The 19,891-nt window shown below is 39.7% G+C and overlaps 1 protein-coding gene across 10 annotated transcripts in view; it reads right to left on the reverse strand.

Moving 5' to 3' along the window:
• Window positions 1–19,891, reverse strand: part of DEPDC5 (DEP domain containing 5, GATOR1 subcomplex subunit) — a 47,498-nt gene that overhangs the window by 24,020 nt on the left and 3,587 nt on the right. For 8 of the 10 annotated variants that reach the window (XR_013928801.1, XR_013928802.1, XM_080391587.1 and 5 more), the window contains exons 6-25: window positions 19,026–19,109; window positions 18,551–18,600; window positions 17,944–18,013; window positions 17,526–17,604; window positions 16,562–16,623; window positions 15,062–15,131; window positions 14,602–14,674; window positions 13,788–13,891; window positions 13,433–13,507; window positions 12,448–12,582; window positions 11,905–11,966; window positions 11,725–11,798; window positions 10,470–10,539; window positions 9,896–9,932; window positions 9,036–9,156; window positions 7,773–7,996; window positions 5,986–6,189; window positions 5,332–5,467; window positions 3,580–3,677; window positions 122–187 (exon numbers count right to left, since the gene is read on the reverse strand). Coding sequence is in view for 8 of the 10 variants with exons in the window: in XM_080391587.1 (XP_080247713.1) it covers window positions 122–187; window positions 3,580–3,677; window positions 5,332–5,467; window positions 5,986–6,189; window positions 7,773–7,996; window positions 9,036–9,156; window positions 9,896–9,932; window positions 10,470–10,539; window positions 11,725–11,798; window positions 11,905–11,966; window positions 12,448–12,582; window positions 13,433–13,507; window positions 13,788–13,891; window positions 14,602–14,674; window positions 15,062–15,131; window positions 16,562–16,623; window positions 17,526–17,604; window positions 17,944–18,013; window positions 18,551–18,600; window positions 19,026–19,109 (1,894 nt within the window). In the remaining 2 variants the exon portion in view is untranslated. The remainder of the gene's footprint in view (window positions 1–121; window positions 188–3,579; window positions 3,678–5,331; window positions 5,468–5,985; window positions 6,190–7,772; window positions 7,997–9,035; window positions 9,157–9,895; window positions 9,933–10,469; window positions 10,540–11,724; window positions 11,799–11,904; window positions 11,967–12,447; window positions 12,583–13,432; window positions 13,508–13,787; window positions 13,892–14,601; window positions 14,675–15,061; window positions 15,132–16,561; window positions 16,624–17,525; window positions 17,605–17,943; window positions 18,014–18,550; window positions 18,601–19,025; window positions 19,110–19,891) is intronic. The other 2 variants (XM_080391584.1, XM_080391586.1) reach the window with 1 other exon arrangement.

Here is a 19,891-nt window from a genome sequence, read left to right on the forward strand (position 1 = left end):
GCCAAGTAGGCACCTTAGTTTCTTGCCTACCACATCCTGATGACTCTCTATAGGAAGATGCCCTTTCCCTTCCTATCTTCCCACCTATTCAAAGTCTTTTCCAAACCTTTCTCCTGCTTACTTGGATCTGGAGAGTTAGAGACAGCATCTTCCAAGGAGTCCTTGTTCTGAGTTTTGAGGTTCACCCCTACAAGGAAGAAATATGTATTTTAAGGAATTATACACTTCACTTTCATTGCAAATAAAAATAAACCAAATGCATGCAAATGTATTAAAACTATGGCATTCCTCTCCTTGGACAGAACTCAGGGTTCTGCACAGCTGAAAAATACACAAAGCTAACTAATGAGGGGAGGAAAAAAAAAAAGACAAAAAAAAGACACCTTGGATGAAATTCTAACATCTCATCAGAAGCGTTCAGTAGCTAAAACACAAGCAAAACCAACCTCCCTAAAATAGCAAAACTTATCTTGAAAAGTAGATGCCATAAAGAAAGCAAATAAAAAAAGAAGCGCCACTTGTAATCATTCAGCTTGTTAATCTCAAGGTCTCAGCAGTGAAGTACTTTTTAAATACATTCAGTATCCAAAACCAGAATCTTTTTTTATTGTTTTTTTCATTTTATGAACAAGGTATAAGTTAAGAGGAGAAATTTCGTAAAACCAGGAGTATCAAGAAAGGAAATTACAACAGACTTTCACCTGGTAGGACAAGAGAACCCATATATAAGATTCTAATTATGTAAGACTCTGAAGAATAAGTAATTTATGAAAATCTTAACATAGATCTACTCCAATGCCAACATTCTTCGGCATAAACTACCAGTACACATTTCACGTCTCCGCCAGGGGGTAGGGAGGAAACAAAACAAACAATTGATCTTTCTGATTTGACAAATACAAATTCTCTTTTTATTCCTTGCCAGGCTAAAAATTTGAATAGTATTAATTAAGCCTTCAGGGCCCCTAAGTAGGTCCAATGTATAATTACAAACTGTTTAAAACTACCATGTTCTGAAAAGGTAGCAACTTCCATTATGTTTCAACCTCTATGATATACTTTGGTCCATATTTCACTATGAAAGAATATTAAGGAAGTTTTTATTCATCGTGAAAAGAGATAAAATGACAGCTATTGAGGACATACTCAGTTTTTGAGCAAAATTCAGTTTAGTTTATTCAGTTTATACTAACCTAAGTCTAATAAGGGACTTAAGACCAACGAAAATTTATATTTAAGTTTTGATTAGGACTTAAAACACTGATCTGTCTGTCAAATGGACTTGTTCCAAGCAGCCTATTAACCCGGAAAACAGATATTAAAACTACAGTTCAGTGAACACTAAGCCAACATGATGCTATGGTACCGCTTGACCAATTCTTCCTAGTCCCCATTTCATATCTGTCTGCTGTATTTGCATCAATATTTGTGTAGTTACAGAGAAACAATTAATACAAGAAAGAAAAACCTCAGTTACTCTTCATTTGGATCAGCTCCCTGAGCTGGTTCACCATGTAGCTGTATAAACAGCTGTTGTGGCACAGGGGAGGAAGAGAGCAGCTAGGGAGACAAGAAAAATTGCTGGCTTAAAAGACATTGATCAAACTACAAATTTCAAGGAGCCTCCAAACATTTAAAAGGAGCCACTTTTACAAAACTAGCTTATGTAGTTTATCCAGCAAGTTGATATCAATATCATAACTGTTACTCTAAATAGCATTTACTAACAGAAAGGATAATTATCTGCTTCTATGATGATGCCAGCAAACCAGTGGAGGAGCTGGCTCAGATCAGGCATTCCTCTTTCACCAACTCTGCTGATGCCATCTGCCATCTTGTTAGGGAATTGCAACAAGATTTATTTGCTCTGAACTATCATCTACCATCTGCTGGACAATACAGACAACATACTGAATGTCAATGTAAATAGATGGGGTAATTCTTCACTGTGAAGCCCATGTTGCAGCAAAACATGCTGTGGGCAGCAGAGGAGAACCTGACTCACTGAGCAATCATATTTTTACAAATTAAAAAAAAAAAAAACCAAAACCCAAACTGTTTAATTTCATAGGTGACTCAAACCATAAGGGAGAAGCATAAGTCAAATCACTGAGTGGCAGCTACAGATGGCTGAGGGCATTTAGTCAGGGAAGGTGCTCATAACGACTTTCACAAAGACAGACACAGATTAACTTCCACCACATACACGATTAATATCCAATCTGCAGACACAAAAGACTTCTATAAAATGCAAGCGTGTTTATTGCCAGGATATGCTCTGCATCTATGTTGTGCAAATTGCATCCAGCAGTTGAAATGCAGTTTAGCAATTGCAAGAATAAACAAAGTCTATCTGGAAGGCAGAAAGAAAAAAGGGTAAAGCAAGGAAATGAAATGTATTCAGATGAAATTCACAGAAGGAAACAACAGAACAAAATCACTTTTAATGCAACTATGTGAATACAAGACAAGAGAGACACAAGAAAATAAGTCAGCTAACTTCTTTATGGCTCTTCAAAGTATGAGCATAGGGGAAAATGTAATTGGTTTTATCCAATTTAATTCAGAAGGACCAATTATTTTTTTTAAATCTTTGAACTGGTTTTGAAAAAAGAACGTAAGTCTTGAATGCTGTAGTCTGAAAGATCAAATTTGTTTTCCATGTGCCTATCTAAAAAGCACATCCATAAAGTCAGAAGGTAGGCTGCAAAAAAACAGACAACAGCAGAATATTCAGTGTGGCCCATTGTTCCACTTACAGGATTCAAAAGAAATGTTGAGAATTTCCACTAATTCAGGTGTCTGGGTAAGGTAAGAGAGACAGCGCTAATCTTCAACTGAAAGTACAGACATGTGTCTTCTCTCAAAAATGTGATGAAGTATTTTGGGCTGTGTGAATAACATTTAGTATAAACACTGCCACGTTCAAAGTGCTTAAAATCTGGAGAAAGTGCATTTGTAGATAATTACAAGGAATGCTAGAAAACACTGAATCCCAGAACCTGCCATGCAAAACGAACCTGCTTTTTTACAGCTTCTCTCAAAACCTAGATACAACCAAACTCTTTCCATCAGCTTGTATATGTGAAATAAATATATTCAAACAAGTTCCTTAATCCAAAGAATGACACCTTAAGGCAACTCCACCCAGAAAAAAAAAAAGAGTTCTGAACAATACCAGTGCATGTGTAGTTACTTTTTGTGTCTGGACATCAGTGCTTTGTTGTTATAGAACTAAGCAATTGCCTGAGAGCTTATCATATGTAAAAAATTAGCATCTTACTACAGTAAAGTTTATAAGACTTACCTAGAAAAGTAGACACGCTAAAAAAATCCACAACAACAAAACCCTGCACCCTAAAAAACAAGCCAATACAAAAAGCTACCAGACACCAAGAAGTCCAAGTAAGAGCATTAACAGATCACTCTAAGCTGAAAATTGTTTTTCCATTATTGATTCTTTCTACTTTGTCATGCCTGGTCCACCCACCTTCCATGACTTCTGGCTCTACTACTTTGTCACTGCTAATAAGAACGGGCCTTCTCTCCCAACTCCATGCTCTATCATTGCTTTGTTACCTGCACCATTGCTGCCAGCCAGACCGTTAGAGTACTCTTCTGTTCCACTGAAGCTCAGGAAAGAGGCACTGTCACCTGGATGCCGAGAACTGATATGTCTGGAGAAAAATAAAATAGCCTGTATTATACAAGCTTTCCTACTCATGACATTGCTTGCTTTTAACAAGCTGATATAAGAAATAAGTAATCAGCCTGCTGTCTCAGCTGAGCCAGTGGTGAAACCTTGCTATTTATGATGTTTGCAGAGATGGTAACAGACACAAAAGCAGCACAGAGAAGGCTGTAACAATATTCCGGATCTGTCCATGTTCTTTGCCTCTAACAACAGCCAATGCATCACCTTTGCAGGACAGTGGAGTTCCAGCTATTCGTATACCTCCCAGGAGAGAAATAAAACTTAGCTAGTTATTTACAGATCTGATTTCATGGTCTATAAAACCAATATTCCAGACTGAGAAAATTGCTTTGGATGAGTACATCATCTAAAGAGACAACAAAGAGATTCAGAAAAAGAATTATCAGGAATATGACACATGAGATTGGCATTAATGACAAGACGCTTCAGCACACTAGGATGTACTTACAAAGTAATAAAAAGGCAATTTTTTTTTTTAATAGAATTAAGGGAACAAAATTAAAATTATGCAACAGAAAGAGATTAGAGTATTCTAAAGGACAATACAAAGTGTAAGATAGGATAACAACTTCCCTATAAAAGGAAAGAAAAAAAAAAAGAAGCATGAAAGAATAATTAGGCAGTGCAATTTCCTGAAGGACTGCTTGAACATAGCAGGAAAAAAAACCCTGAAAATTATAAAGGCAGAGGATACAGCAGTGTCCTCACTCAACCTGGACATCCAGAAACAATATATAACATTAATTTCTACAAGCATGCAAGAGGAAAGAGACACATAGCAGGAAAGATACCAAAGTCAATGATTAAAAGCTACCAAATGGTTTTGGTAAACAACATGTAAAAATGAGTGAAAAACATGGACAAAATGTTGTTAATAAAAGAATAATCAGATAAACAGGTAAGAGAGTATCTGGAAACTGGAGAACAACTGTGTAGCTTGGAAAATGGCCTAGGTGAAGTGAACAATCTCATTTATCTCACTGTAAAAACAGCCTCCCTACAGCCACGCCAAACCCTGTAACACTGGCATCTTTTTCGCTTCTCAGAGCCAACAATCAATATAGGCTCCCAACACTGACCAAAGTTTGGTTTTTAAAAGAAAACTAGTTTATGAACACAGGTACTTTCATTTGCAATCCATCCCCAATGTTTATCATGGCTATATTTCTCACCAGCCTGGAGAAAACAGGACTGAATGGATAGCACTGAAATTGCTCAGCAGTTTCTGCAAGGCAAAGCTGTGCCCTGTGCTAAAAAAATGTTCTATTCTGGGAAGAAGGGCACAGCTACTGGGATAATAAGAATCAAAGGCACAGGCTCTTATAAGGCAATTATTAACAGTTCCATGAATGATGCACTGTATCGCCTGTGCACTGCAAACTCTGTGATAAACTACCACCTTCCCAAAATTAGGGGAGGTAAAAAACCATCACCAGCCTTGCCAGAAGAGCTTTATATCTCAAAATAAAGGTATATACTGCATATGTGGCACTGGCACAACATATTACTAAGTTTAAAGATCACAACCTGTAACTGCCTTACTGTAACACAGATAAAATTTTAAGGAAAAGGGATGTTCATGCAAAATCTACACAGATTCATCCTAAGGACCTCACCTGCCAGTTGCCTCATGGTAAGCCAGCTCCAGCAGCTCAGCAGAGGAATGTGTCAAATCCTGCTGCCCATTGCCCTGCATTTCTGCCATATTCTGACGGGTTTGATGATGGATCTGGATAGCTTCTCCTGAAGGACCTACACAGTTACAGTTTGATCATTAATCACCACATCTGCATTGATTACTTAGTTGCCTGTGCCCTCCTTTTGTCAACAACACATGCAATGCTAACTAATGGAAATTAAGAAATCATATTTACAAAATTTTGAAAGACTTGAACCTCTGGCATCTTCTCTGAAGCCAGTGAAGCAGAATGTTCTTTCAAATATTTTGGAGGGCCTGCTTACAAGGCACTAAGGAAATGTGAGAACAGTTCAAGCATCTGAAAGTCAACTCAAATTATAGCTATGATTCACTTCAACAGCCTCCATCTTCTACAAGATTGTTCCACAATACCTGATGCTGCAAGCTTGCTGATAGATGGTAACATCTTCGAAAAAAGGATCTCTGATTTATCAAGCCTATGCGCTTAGTTCAGCATCTTTAACAGTGCAGAGTACTTCAAGATGCCAGAGTTGACATTGACTCTCTTGTTGTGTTAACGTTTGGACAAGGAAAAAGTACAGCAATCTAATATGCTATGAAACAGACTTACCCACAGGAAAAGTGTGCATCCAGCGCCTCCTGTTAGATGTAAGTTTCATGGGCATGCGGGATGGGGCAAACGGGTTTATCAGTGCTCGCTGGGGTGTATATCCCCCAGGCCGAACATGCAGCATGGATTCTGCACTGCCAACATGGAACCTCCCAGGGGCACTGGAGTCACGTTGCTGAGACTCCAGCATGTTCTCAAGGACATCTAGAAAACACAACTTAAAGTCACTATGAGATCACACAGAAGCCAAGCAAAAGAGAATGAATTGCTTAGGGATATAAAGATTCCCCAGGGTAAGTGGAAATAAGGAGAGCTGAGGAGTAGGCAGGAAGAGAAGCTGAAAGCAATTTCAATCCTGTCTGCAAGTTACAACGTAAACAAGAATCCAGACAAGAAAGAGTATTATTTCATCTGCCATTACAGCGCTGCTGCATACTGTGTCACTTTATACTAAATGAAGCCATAAAGAAACCACTTGCTAAGTCAACTATGAAGAATTACTCAGAGCTTTGAGAATTCCTGAGAAATCAAGATTGACACACCAGAAACTTCAGGATGAGTACAGACACAGCAGAAGCCACAACTGAGCAACATAGCCCTTTTTTGTAACATTCAGATTTGACCACTGAAATAAGGGATTACTCCCAGAAGTTATAGGACATTATCTCAGCAAGCTACTAGTTAGGTGTTACTATTCAATGTAGAACAGAAGTGCAGTTATTTAGAAACAGGAGAAATATACCAGATGACTAAGTAGCAGTTACTCTGTTCAGCAAATGGAAATCCCAAAGAGAAGGAAGGGTCTCATTTGCCACTCTATATTGCCAACTAGAACATGTGAAAAACCTCAGTTACTCTGACTCTTCTCTCCTCACCAGTCCTACTCCACATGCATCCCCATCCAGTTGTACACCTTCAGCTGGGTCACAAGAATATCCTTCAAACCAAAGGAGTAATAGAAATCAAAAATAATAATAATAATAAATGTGTTTATTAACTGACACCAGGGGAAAACACGAAAGCTAAAAGTAATGTGAAGTATACTGTGTGGTGGCAGTTCCACAGCAGTAAATCCAGTTCCTGTAACAGGATAAATATGGTATCAGTTGTCATACAGCATGACATGAAAAAAAAAACGCTGAAGAGCCTTCAAGGATAGAATTCTACAGATCAAGCAGTGATAGGAGGAATACAATTTACTTAGAAATTAGTTGAGTTTGTGGAAGATACCACATACTGTCTTAAGAACAAAATTAAATTGGTAGGAAAAAAAGGAGACTGCCAGCACTGCTAACATTAAGCTAGTTCAGTAGTACATTGTCAAAAGGAAGGGTCCAGAAAGTGACTCTCAGTGACAACAAATCCCCACAGAGAGAAGTTATAAGCAGGGTTCCCCAGGGCTCACGACTAAGGCTAACTCTCATTTGACAGATTATAGGTGACCTGGATAATAAAGTTACTCGTGTACGCCTACATTTGCAGGTAGGCACAGGAGAACAGTCAAATATTAAAGAAGGCAATAGACAAGGGGAAAAAAAAAATCAGTGTCAGGACACTTGTATTTAGGACAAGCTGATTAAAAAAAAAAAAAAAAGCAATGGAATTGGACAAGGATAAAGAAGGGAGAACGCACACTCAGCCACAGCTGGAGCTGTGGAAAAGATGTACCATGAATGCTAAAATAAGCACCATCTTCCCTGTTCTGGCCAGCAGCGGCCAACACAAACTTCCATCTTCTCTCTCCCCTCTCACCACCTAAGGTACTTTCCCATCTGCCTTAGGCTGACCTCTGGTGCTGGTATAGCCCAAAGAGCTGCTGACTTCACACTGGTGCAGATGAGGCCGTGGGATCATCAGGATGTTGGAGATCTTGCCCAGTGAGCTGTCATCAGAAGCCTGGCTCCTCACCTCCTCTGGGGGCAGCGTGCGGCTCTGCAGGGAAGGGCTGCATGACACATCATAGGAACTAGAGCTCTTTCGGGTACGACTTTCTCTCTCTCTCACAGACCTGCTGAAAACAAACAGATATGTCCAGTGATATGAAGAAAAAGAGATTAATTCCTGGGTTATCAAGGGGCTTGAACAGACCCAAGCCATGTAAGAAACTCAATACCCAGCAGGTGAACTCAAGAAGAGGACTACAAGGAAGCTATTGCTATTTTTTGACTATGTGGGTGCTACATAATTTTGTGCATCATAAATGCTTCCAGCATAAGGGCTGTGAAAAAAGCATGCTTGACTACGCAATTCTACAGACACCACACCAAGCTGGTAATACAGACGTGGTCTAGAAGATACTAGACCTGAGCCTACAGTGCTAGGAACACAGCTATAGGGAAACTACTTGGAATTATTAACTACATTAAACTGTACTGCCATTTTCCAGCATGGATTGCTATAGGCTGCTCATATTAACAAGTTAAGTCCACAGGCACAGCTTCCTCAGATTTAGGCAATACTGCTGAAAGAAGGGAAGCAAAAAAATACTTCAAAACAAGTTCATCAATCCCATATTCCTGAAAAATCACTGACATTTATAAGTTGTTCAATGAACTTGGCCAAGACCTGAGAATAATTAGCCTTTCTTCTCAGATGAAAGGCTGTGGAATATTTGAGAACCTGTACTCAGCTCATCTGTTTCTTCTTTCATTCAGAAAGGCATCATTTTCAGGGAAGATTCTCACCATACCGCTCTACATTGATGCACTGCTTAGTAACTGGTGCTGAAACTAATGCTATTTCTACAACTCTGTGCAAGTACTTTCTTACTTAGCTTTCAAAATCTGCTAGGAACTTAGCAAGGATGACTAGCTTCATTCTACTTCAGAGAAAATCAAAGATGTAAGGAAAAAGTACACTTATGCTTCTTCTTAGATTCCTATCTTAGAAGTAAAATACCAGACAACTAGCTATAAATACAGATAAAGCTTTTTGTTCAATTGTAAGCATGTAGTTCTTAATTCTCCTTACATTTCTCAAAGCACTTTATGCATCAAGAAATGCACCGTAACATGGCTACTCTAGAACTAGCACACTCGTAAGCCTCTTACCTGAAAGTGGTACAGCGCTGGGCTCTGGATGGGCCTGGCAGTCTGAACACCTGAGCATCATAGCCATCATAATCTACCTGGATAGGCAGGGCATTCTCAGCATCTTTTGGAGCCCCTAATGCTGAAATAAAAATCATATAGCACTGGAACCTCTTTCAAGAACGTTCAAGATCTGCAAGCTGGAAGTATCCAACGCTCACCACTAAGAAAAGCATCTATTCCAACAGAAATCACACACATAAGTCTCATGAGCAGAACAGCTGGAGCAGCTGAATTATCAAAGTTAATGCCTCTGAATCAGGGTTGCTGAGACCTTAATATTTTTCCCCCATATATCCAAGACATTAAATTAATAATCAACAAATTAATCCTTGGATGAACAGATGCCTTGAGTTCCCTCATGAGAGAACTGCACATTTTAAAGCACCTTTGAAAGAATGGACTGCCTTATTTACAGATTGTACACCCTCCTGAAATGAGGTAGTATGAGAAGAATGCAGGCTTCTCCCACTGTAATTCTGTGGGCATACCACTGACAACATCCCGAGCCAGTGAATGCCCTCCTGTCCCACTCCCATGAACAGCACCGCTAGCACACCAGCTTGATACCACCTACTCCTCTGGCCAGGTGACAAGCAGCCAGGACAAACTCACCCCTCCGTATTAGTTATTTGCCAAGAAGACAATCAACACAGGCACATTAACTCCTGGATAACAACTACATCATTTTGATGGTTTTCTGCAATTGTCCTTTTCCGCATCTTCTCAATAGTGTTGTTGCTGAAATGTCATGGTCTTATCACAGCTGGGTTTTAGTTTGGGAGTCAGTGGGACAGATCATTCAGAAAAGAATTACTCACAGGCATCTCGGTTATTTTTTGCTTTCTCAGTCAGCGGCTGCAAGGTCCAACAAAGGAAGCATGAAGTAACCAAAAAAACAAACAAACAAACAAAAAAAAAGAGCAAGAGAAAAGACAGAGAGGAGGGAGACAGTCAGTATGTTCTAAGGAAATATCAAATATCCCCCAGTACAATCTAGCATCAGACTTAAAGCTTATCCTGCTGACTCAGCGATGCAGCCAGACCACTTCAGAAGTATTAAATACTGATACTCGGTCACAAACCTGCGTAAAAAACCACAGGTTTGCCAACAGCTTTCTTCCTCTCCATGGAGTTCTTAATTACAGAACAAAACTCCTTATTTTTATAGTGGTTAAAACTTTTCTCACCTGGTTTCATCCTAGATGGAAAGACCTACAAACTAATCCCTCATTCATAATCCCCAAAATAATAATGACAGCTTTGCTTCCACTGTCTTTTAATGTGGAAACTTAGTTACAGCTTCAATACTTGCTAGAAAGATTCTGATGCTTGGCTGAGAAAAGGTATCTGACAAGCTAGTAAGAAGAAAAGCTAAATCAGAAAGATACATACTTTCCTTCCTGCCAGCTTGATCCGTGGAGTGAAGCTGTTACACAGGAGCTGGCTTTTGGATGTGTAGAAACTGAAGAAAAAAAAGAACTGAACATAGTTGATTAGCTACACAACAAACAGCCTGTGAATTTGAGCTAGCTATTAGCCAGACAAAAGGGGATACCTTTCTCTGCATAAGCCAGCATATGGAAACACCGACAAATAGTTAACTTGAAAGAAGTTACTCTTCCCTTGAAAACCAGCCTCTGATTCCCATACAGGCTCAGTCTAGACCTCCTCTTAATGTGCTTGCACCTGCCTTCCCCAGTTCACTTCCTCCTTCCACAGACAGATATCCACCCTCACTCTCCATACAGTACTGCGCAGTTTACACAACTCTCCCTAACTTGTATGACAGTAATGACTCACAACAGCTGCCTGAAAACGACAGACCTCCTCCCATTTGAAATAATTTATTCATTAAGATCGGCTTCTTATCATCTGAATCTTTCAAATCCTGCCTTCAAACACCTCATTCATCTATGGCAAAGATCAGATGCCTTCCAGCCACTTGGAAATAGCAGACACAAGCAACCCCTGAATAGTAATTGGTCAGGACAGTTAATCAATGTGTGCAGACAGAACGAGGTATTAAAAGAGAGAAAAAAAGAGAAGGGAAAAAGAGAGAAAAGATAAAATCCTACAGCAGAACAAGGACTGAGAAGGTAATTTTCATCCAGAGCCCTGATCTCTATGTGTAGGGAAAGAAGAGAAAGCATTATAGCACAGAATGTTTAAAAGAAAGCAGAAAGGAAACAAACCTACCATGTCTTGGAGTGAAGCAGTGTAACACTGAGCCTCAGTGTTTCCTGCCAACTGTTCCAACATTTATCCACGTTATCCACATTTTCTCTATCCGTAACAGTTCATTTGGGATGTATTTGTTTTCACTAATAACCAATCTAGTTGAAACGACTATATTTTTCATTTAGCTTCCTGACTTCCTCCGAGCAGAGCTAAAGGCTAGAACTAAGTTAGCTGGAAAGAGCTTAAGATCAAGACCTTTCCTCCTGCAAACTGCCTGACATCTCTGATAGTGGGCATTAATGCCCAGAGTTCTGCAAGAACATTCCCAGTTCTGCAAGACTATTGTGATGTACGTCTGCTTCACAAGGAGAGCAGAGAAAATAAACAATGGAAGAAGAAAGAGAATTCAACAGATTATAAAGAGGAAAGCAAAGAAGTGTTTAGCAAAGGCTGATAAGAGTTCACCTACCTATGGTTTATCCAATGTGGAATATTATAGTCATCACCCAATCTGGAGTCACCAGGTCCACAGCGATTATGGAGCTGCAAAAGCAATTCAGAACCATAACAATTAGTTGTGTCTAGGTAGTCACAAAATGAGTAACATTTCTAGCAGGAGCAAAGGGAAGGGAAACGAAGCATGCATTACCTTAAAGAGTGGTACAGCATGCAATGGTTGTTCTCCCATGCACACCAAGTCCACACCTATCCCTGTAAACAAAGACCAGTAGGGTTCATCTATCTACCAAGCAGGACAGATATGCTAAGCCAAAACAGATCATCAATTTGAGCTGAAGGCCCAATCTGTATTCATAACAGATTTTAAGATGCAATTATACTGAAAACAGTAGCTAACAGTCCCATGGTATGGTTACAAACCAACAGTGCCAGTGGGGATATAAGAAATGTGTCTTCTAAACAAATGTCAGTCATGCAAGATTATCCTAGAAGGGAAAGGTCTACATGGACAGATTAAATTCTCTATCACAAATGGAAGAAATCAAATGCCTGTAAGTTCCCTGAAAATCTGCCCATTCCAGCATGGAGTGCAGACAGAAATCTTCCAGCTGTAACCCCTCTTCCCAGAATACTAAAGTTACAATAGGTATTTTTTCATAGCAATAAAAGGCTAGAGCTTTTCCAAATATACCTTTGCCTTCATAAAGAATGCACAGTATTGCTAGTTATTTACCATTGTCTATCATCCGCTGTTTGGTGAGAATCATAAGGAGTCGATCAACTTCAAATACGCCCACACCAGGTGTGATAACCACAGACATCTGGCCAGTCCGATCGAAGTTCCGATTTATGTAATGCTTGTCAAACACTAAGAGAAAGAATTAGTGAATACTTTCAGAGAAAAAAGATGCCAGATGGGGTTTTTTTTCAGAGCAAGGGAGGTGACTGGTAGCAGTGATATTAAACAAGTTTCCACAAAGCACATGCAAGTATGAGAGGGCTTGTATATAGCCTTGTCCAATCAATAGATGTTAATAAAGCTACAGGAGAGAGAGGAGTTAGAGCAGAAGAGAAGATGGGAACCAGATAAATCAATAGGAGTTTTTTTCTCATATGCTTAGTGTTTCCTTTATAACATCTCAAAAAAAAACCCCAAAATCAACAAACAACACCCCCCAAAAAAAACAACAAGGTAAAATCCATTACTAATCATTTAAAATGACATCCCATGCTCCCCCCCATAGGAGGAACAAGACAGCCATTACGGTGAAAGAACGTCTGATGTACAGAATCACAAAAAGTAGATCTCTGGAGAGCCCTTCCAGCCTGTTAAATCCATCTCCCTGCTAAAAAAGATGGATCAGCTTCAATGAAACCACATTTGATCTACCCTGATTTTGAAATGCTTCTGTAATTTAACATTTCAACTTCTATTCAAAGAGGTTCTTACACACAGCTAAATAAGTTTCATCCTAACAAGGCCCTGTAAATGGTTCCTGAAGCCTGAAATACCCAATACTCAGTTATTTGAGAGCCACTGGTTTTCAAGAGGCACACAAGACAAATTTTTCTAAGGCTGAAAACAGTAACTTAACCACCTAACTTTCCCCTTCTCTTCACAGCTTTAAGGAACAGGCAACGCAAGTCCACACCCATTTATTGGCAGCTGCTTTAATGGTTCTTCCCCTGTATATTTTCATCCATTGTTCATAACTTACCATTGAATGAAAGATTTATGGCCTCCAGGTAGTTCCCTTGTGCTGAGGTAGAATTGTAACCAGGAGGAAAGCCCTCTGGACAAGTGTTCAGAAGGAAAAGAAGAAAAAAATCATAATCTCTGTATAAACTAGCTTTTAAAACAAACAAACATACACAACTATTTGTAGTAAATCCGATCACTCCACCAAATTATAAGAAAAATTGGTACCGGTATATCTCACAGAGAGACCTAACAAAACAGCCTAGCCAAGAGAGCACTACGCAGTACAACACCAGACTCCAACTGAAATTAGGGAATTTAAACACAAGAAGGAGAGGGAAAGGCAAAATCATGATAAAGAAGGGTTCCTTTACCTGCTTGCTCCAGTCGTACCAACACAGGATACTGGATGAAAAGCTTTTTTATGGTCACAAGCAATGAGGTCCACTCTTCTCGTCTCTCATTCTGAACTACAACTCTAGAAAGAGCACAATTTAATAAGGATCATGAAGGGAAGTGAGAAGGGATGAACAAACTATAGAAAAAGGAATGCACAAAAAGGTATTTCTTCCTTTTGCAAGGAAGCACATTAGAACTACTGCATACTTGTAGCAATCACCAAGGTGCAGATGCACACACAAAGCTGGGCACACCCCCAGCCAAAATAATCTCTCACTTCCTAACAAGATGTCAACATCGTATGTCAAATAGCATCACTGTTCTGCAAAGGAGCAAGATCAGTAAGAAGTCCAAGTTCAGAATCAAGTGACAGTTTTGACAGCTTCATCTGTTGCGATCATCAGCCAAAACTGCTCCAGTACCTAACTGGAAACACTTGTGGCTTCAGCAATGGCATCATCTGTGCTTTGACTACTCAAGAATGTAAAGATCTGAAAAATAGCCAAGCTGTATGCAAAACCTACTCCAAACACTACAGAACTTACAAGTTTATTGGCATTTCCAGTAGAGCACAGGTAACAATACTCACATGCACGTGGAAGACTGACTTAGCAAATATGGGTGTGCACTCACAGATAGAATGGGGACTACTCATCAATTTGCTGTCAGACACAGACGTTTTTCACTATCTTAATTCCTTGCAAAGTCCTACAGTTAATAACACATTCTCTACACAGGCTGCACATACACTGTGGGACAAGAGGTGAAAGAACTGGGAGGAAGACATACTTGTAAAAATCTTCATAAAATCTTCCCTCATGATCCTGCCGAATTGATGCACGATGCGTTTCAGGAAACTCATCTGAAACAGAAGCAAAAGCGTGTATTATCCTATGCCCTTGTGTAGAAATGACTCATCTTTTCTAGTAAGGAGCTGTTATTTCCATTAAAAAAACAGCCACTGAGAAATATTATATCTCCTGCACAATATTAAAATTGCTTTTAAACCAATACAGCAGCATGAGTGTGAGGAGGAAAATCCGTCATATATTCTTCTCTCTAAGATTTTCACTGCAGTACTTTTCATAAGAATGGATGTGTATCCACTGTGCTTGGCAGGAAATACTTTGGACATGGGCATTAAAAAAAAAAAGGGGGGAAAAAAGTCACTGGCAACCTGTGACCAACTTTCAGAACAGAAGGAGACAGGTTTAAAAAATAGAAATATGTAAATACAGAATTTACACACCTATAGATTTTGCTTCATAAAATGTTCTAGAAAATAGAACCACTGTCACTTCATGGCTGCAATTCTTCTCCTGTCCAGGAAGAACAGATGAAAAAAGAAAATCTTAACAGTCACATTCAGTAGAAAATTGTGTATATACACATATAGTAACACCCTCATCCCTCTCACACCTAGGACCAAAATAACTAGAAAAAGGCAGACTGTTGTATTAATCTATCTGCGTGAGTGCTGTATATGCCTTTATGCAATAAAATAATGGTCTGTCCTGTAGATTCTGTGCTGCTAGGCTACATCACATGGAACAGGAGCACTCTCCACTAGTCTCTAAATAAACTTCTCTCTGTAGTTGCCAAGATACAAGACTTTTGTTTAAAAAAATACAGGCAGATTATTCAATTTGTTTATACATACCCATGGCAATTTGATATTCGTTACTGTTTAGAGAGATGCCCCTAACAATTCCAGAGAAATAAATAATTTAAAACTTCCCTTTAAACATTTAGTTACAGTGCTAATGCACATAGTTCAGCTGTAAAGAACACACTGGTCATCAGACCCCTTGAAAGGAAAAGTCTGAAAAACCCTGGGAGCCCCAGCATCGTTCAGGCCCATCTCCAACATGGTGTAGCAGTACTAAAAGAAAAGCAGGCATCTTACAGACGTGTCATGCAGGGCTCCTAATAACTCTTCAATGGACAAAAAGCACAACGAAACTGATATGCATCTGTTGGGCATCCTCCTGCTCTCCTTGACATTCGGGACTATCATGAGCTGTCCTATGCATAGATGTTACACATTTAGGATTTGACTTTTCCCTTGACTAGCTCTTCTTTCAATTTATGTTGCCGATTTTACACATGCCTTTTTTGGAGTACCGCTACAGTTCCCTCAAGTCAGTGAGCCTGCTGCAGGACTGCTAGCAGCAGCTGTACCTGGTTGTGAGCCAGATCATGCACTGAGGCAGGAGACAGCTCTGGGTTGTTCAGCCATAAGAGGTAGTGAGGCTTTGTTTGGGTTTGAAGCATTTAACTTTCAAGAACGTTGCACATTACCAGCCCATATACTACAACCTGGAACCCCTTCCTGCTAAGATAGCATCACTAAACCGATTACACACTTCACTGTACCAGGAAAACATGTGGAACCGAGTCCTGGAACAAATAGAATTGTTTAAAACAGACTCGTGCATTGCTGCATAAGCACAACCATATGACACATTTAGTGACCTTAGTCCAGTCAGAGCCTCCACAGAAAAAAAACTGTACAATACAAACAGAGCAGATAAAACAGATGAGTACTGGGGTCACTCAGCACACGTATGATTTAATGCAGACCTGCAATAACCATTCTTTTGACTCTTGGAAGCCACCCCTCATAGTCCTGTAAATCGTAGCACTGCCTGAACAACCTGGGTCTTTCTCAAACTGGCCCATCAATGGGCTCATTAAGATGGCACTGACTTGTTCTTTCAGAACAGGATGAACTCAGTCAGCTATTTACCTTCCATTTTGTGAAGAGGTCAGCAAGGAAACCATTCACAGCTTTCTCAAAGTATAGGTCCCCTGCAAAGTAAACATCTCCAAAGCATCAAATAACAGCAGTTACTTCAACTATGAGGTATATTTAACCCTGGGATTCTAGGACAATTATTTTTATTAGACTCAGAGCAGCTGTGTGCATAATGAATGCCAATATCACTAAAGCAAAGATGATAAAAAAATTAAAAAGCATGACTGTTTAAGAGGATGTAAACACAACTCTTGTCGTCAAAAGGATCTGACCTTTAAATCATTTTTTCAACACATTCACAGCATGCTGGGAAAGCACCTGCACTATCTTCTAGGCATAGCATGCACAACAGATCCCCTGCTCAGTTTTGAATAGTTGCCCAGTTACATATGCCTAAACACATGGTCAAAGGAAGTGGTAGGAGTTAAGCCAGAAAAAAGAATAGCACAATGACACAGACAAGTGACTCATTCTTAATGCCTGAAGTTTTAATGCTTGTAGCTGACTCTATCTGGGCTAAGGCAGGGTTTTTGCTCCCTTGCTAAGCCGAAAAGGAATCTAAAATATCAAGTTCCTCTTTGCACAGGACTTCCACATGTTTCTGGCTTCACAATACACACAGGCTTGCCACCTGCCCTCATCACAAAACATGTTCACATCAACAGAAAACCTTTCCAATGTTCATAGTCAGTTGGCCCCCTTGATTTCATCACTGAGATAATGGTACTCAGGCCGTACTGTAGGGACAGGAAAATTATGGAATACCCAGGAGACAGAAAAGCGTGGCACCACAAGTAAGGAACGAAGAAGGCACCACAGCGCACCTCAGAGCACAGCCTACGCCAAAGACAGGATATTTTAGTTTTCTAGTAGTGGCAGCTTTCTAGTAGCAGCAGAAAGGATAGCTGCTGCCATCCACATTCACAATCAGGCAGGTTATTAGTTACCTACATACCATAAATATCAAAATCCCACATTTCACAGCTCATCTGGATAAAAATATAAACCATGGCAGAAGTGGAGCGGAAGACCACCTGCAGAGGAATGAAAGATCTTTAAAACAAGGCACAGTCACTAAAAGGGCCAAATACAGAAGTTAACTACAAAGCAACTTCTATGATTGTGCCCACTGCATCATAGGGAATTTTCCCTCTAACAAGTTGGCATTTCAACAGCCTGAGTAATTCCTAGTGCTGCCAGTGCAGAAGAGTTGAAGTTTACTAATAATTCTCCTGAATTTTTTGCCATTCTTCACCTTATATGACAGACAATTCAAATGATCCATACAAGTCTGCAAGCTAGATAAAATGACAAGAAAGCTGGCAAGGAAAGGAAGGGAACAACTTCCGTTCCCCTGCTCCCTGAAATCTTACCCTGGTGTCCTCACTGATGTATCCACAAGTGACCTTCTCACTCTTTACCCACAGTTCACCTGCCTGTGCCCTGGAAGAAAAGAAGTGCAGAATGTTTGCTAACCAGAGTGGACAGGAAGATTAGAGAATCAACATTTGAGCAAATAAGGGATGTACCAAAATCTGCATTCAAGGACAACTTGGAGACAGAGTAGAAGCTGATTTGGTTAAAACCTGATCTCTAACTCAAAAGATGACAAAGAGTTGTTTCCCTCTGCATCTGCACGTTTCCTTGTCCCTTTGTCATCTCAACAGCAACTGCTATAACCCTCATTCGAACTACTTATACATCTTGGGAAGGGAAGGAAATATTACAAGAGGAAAAAGAAAAAATATTTGGCATTTATCAGAAGCAACGAGTGTGGCTGGCTGTCCTGCTGTTAGTTTCTCCCACCCCAAATCAAAAGAAGAAACCTTCCCCCATGTCATGGTGCAGACAGATATCTGTAGAAGAGTAAGAGAACAATAAAACATGAAGGACTTTTCAGAGAACATTCTGCAATTGGATACTTGGGACTCATTAATCTGAAGTCTTAAGTAACAGTAAGCCTGCAGAGGAGACACTCACCTGATACCTGCAAATTCAACTTTTTGGGTGACATATGCACATGTGCTGACCTAAGAAAGAACAGTTACAGATGTTAAAAAAACCAGTAGGCTCAGAGTGAGCAGATCAACTTACAGAAAAATCCATTCATGCTCAAACACCTGACTTCTCCCATAAAATAATGAAAATCACTGAGAATATTTACTACTCCTATCTCAGCCTACAGAAGCTCTGCAACAGACACGTGAAAAGAGCTAACACATAGGAACTTTCACTGGTTTTGTCTGTCCAATTCACTGATTAATTTTTTCTGCAACACATTTACATCCATTTCTCCAGCTCTGATGTACCACTTCTAGTGTAAGTTTCTCAGGAGCTGCTGATACTGGTCTCATCCTTAGTTTATTTTGTAAAACACTTGATTTCTTTTACAGCAAGGAAAGAAAAATGTACGTAATCTCCTTCACCCTACATATGAAGACAGTAGAGGCCTTACCAAACTTTTCTTCAGTCGCCACATATCCCCACGCCCAATATACTGATCTTTAAAGGTCAGCTCCACCAAGTCCAAGGTCACCTCCTGGGAAACGGAAGCAAAACAGTCCTTAGATTAGACTGGTTGTTTATAAGTAGTACACTTCAATCTGTTCTGGTAGGAACCAAATGTTACAGGGAGCACAGTTCTAAAGCAAGTCAATAGTCCTAACAGATGCACGATGAAAGGTAAGCCCCATCAGAGTAACTGCCAAAGTTGCGTGTGTACCTGGAACTACTGTGAGCTGCAAGACAGTGCACAATGACCAGAAGAAGCCCAAGGACTAAATCTGTGCTACAAGTCTCAGTGCAAATTGGAAGCACAAGTAAAACAATTTACTTCAATTGTTCAGGACACTGAGGAAGCCTCATTTCCTATAGATTTTTGTCTTGTACTGAAAGTGAGCTCTGACTGAAGCTCTTTCGATTGTTGGGACATTTACAAGAGATGCCTCTCTTACAAGGATCTCTGGCATCAGATAATGCAAATCCATGCCACTGCTCTTCTTTTGACTAGACTACTTACTGTTTCTCTTTACTCTGCCTGATTATTCTGAATTTCTGGAATTTAAAGGTATTTGAAATCTCTGTAAATTTCTATCAAGCTGTGTTGAAACTGGTCCATAGACTTCAGAAAGAGAGCAGGGATGGTAGGGAGAGAAGAAAGAGACAAGGAACAAACAAAAAGTTCAATTGCCCAAGCCTCATTTTCTTAGGAAAAAAGGCTAAATACTTTTCAATAAAAAATAAACAACTTTTTTTCCAATACTACTACAGACTGAAATTCAGAGGGCTCTGATTTGAGCCAAGTGAAGGGACAAATGGAAA

Source organism: Falco punctatus, assembly GCF_963210335.1.
Source record: "Falco punctatus genome assembly, chromosome: 1".
Lineage (NCBI taxonomy): Eukaryota > Metazoa > Chordata > Aves > Falconiformes > Falconidae > Falco > Falco punctatus.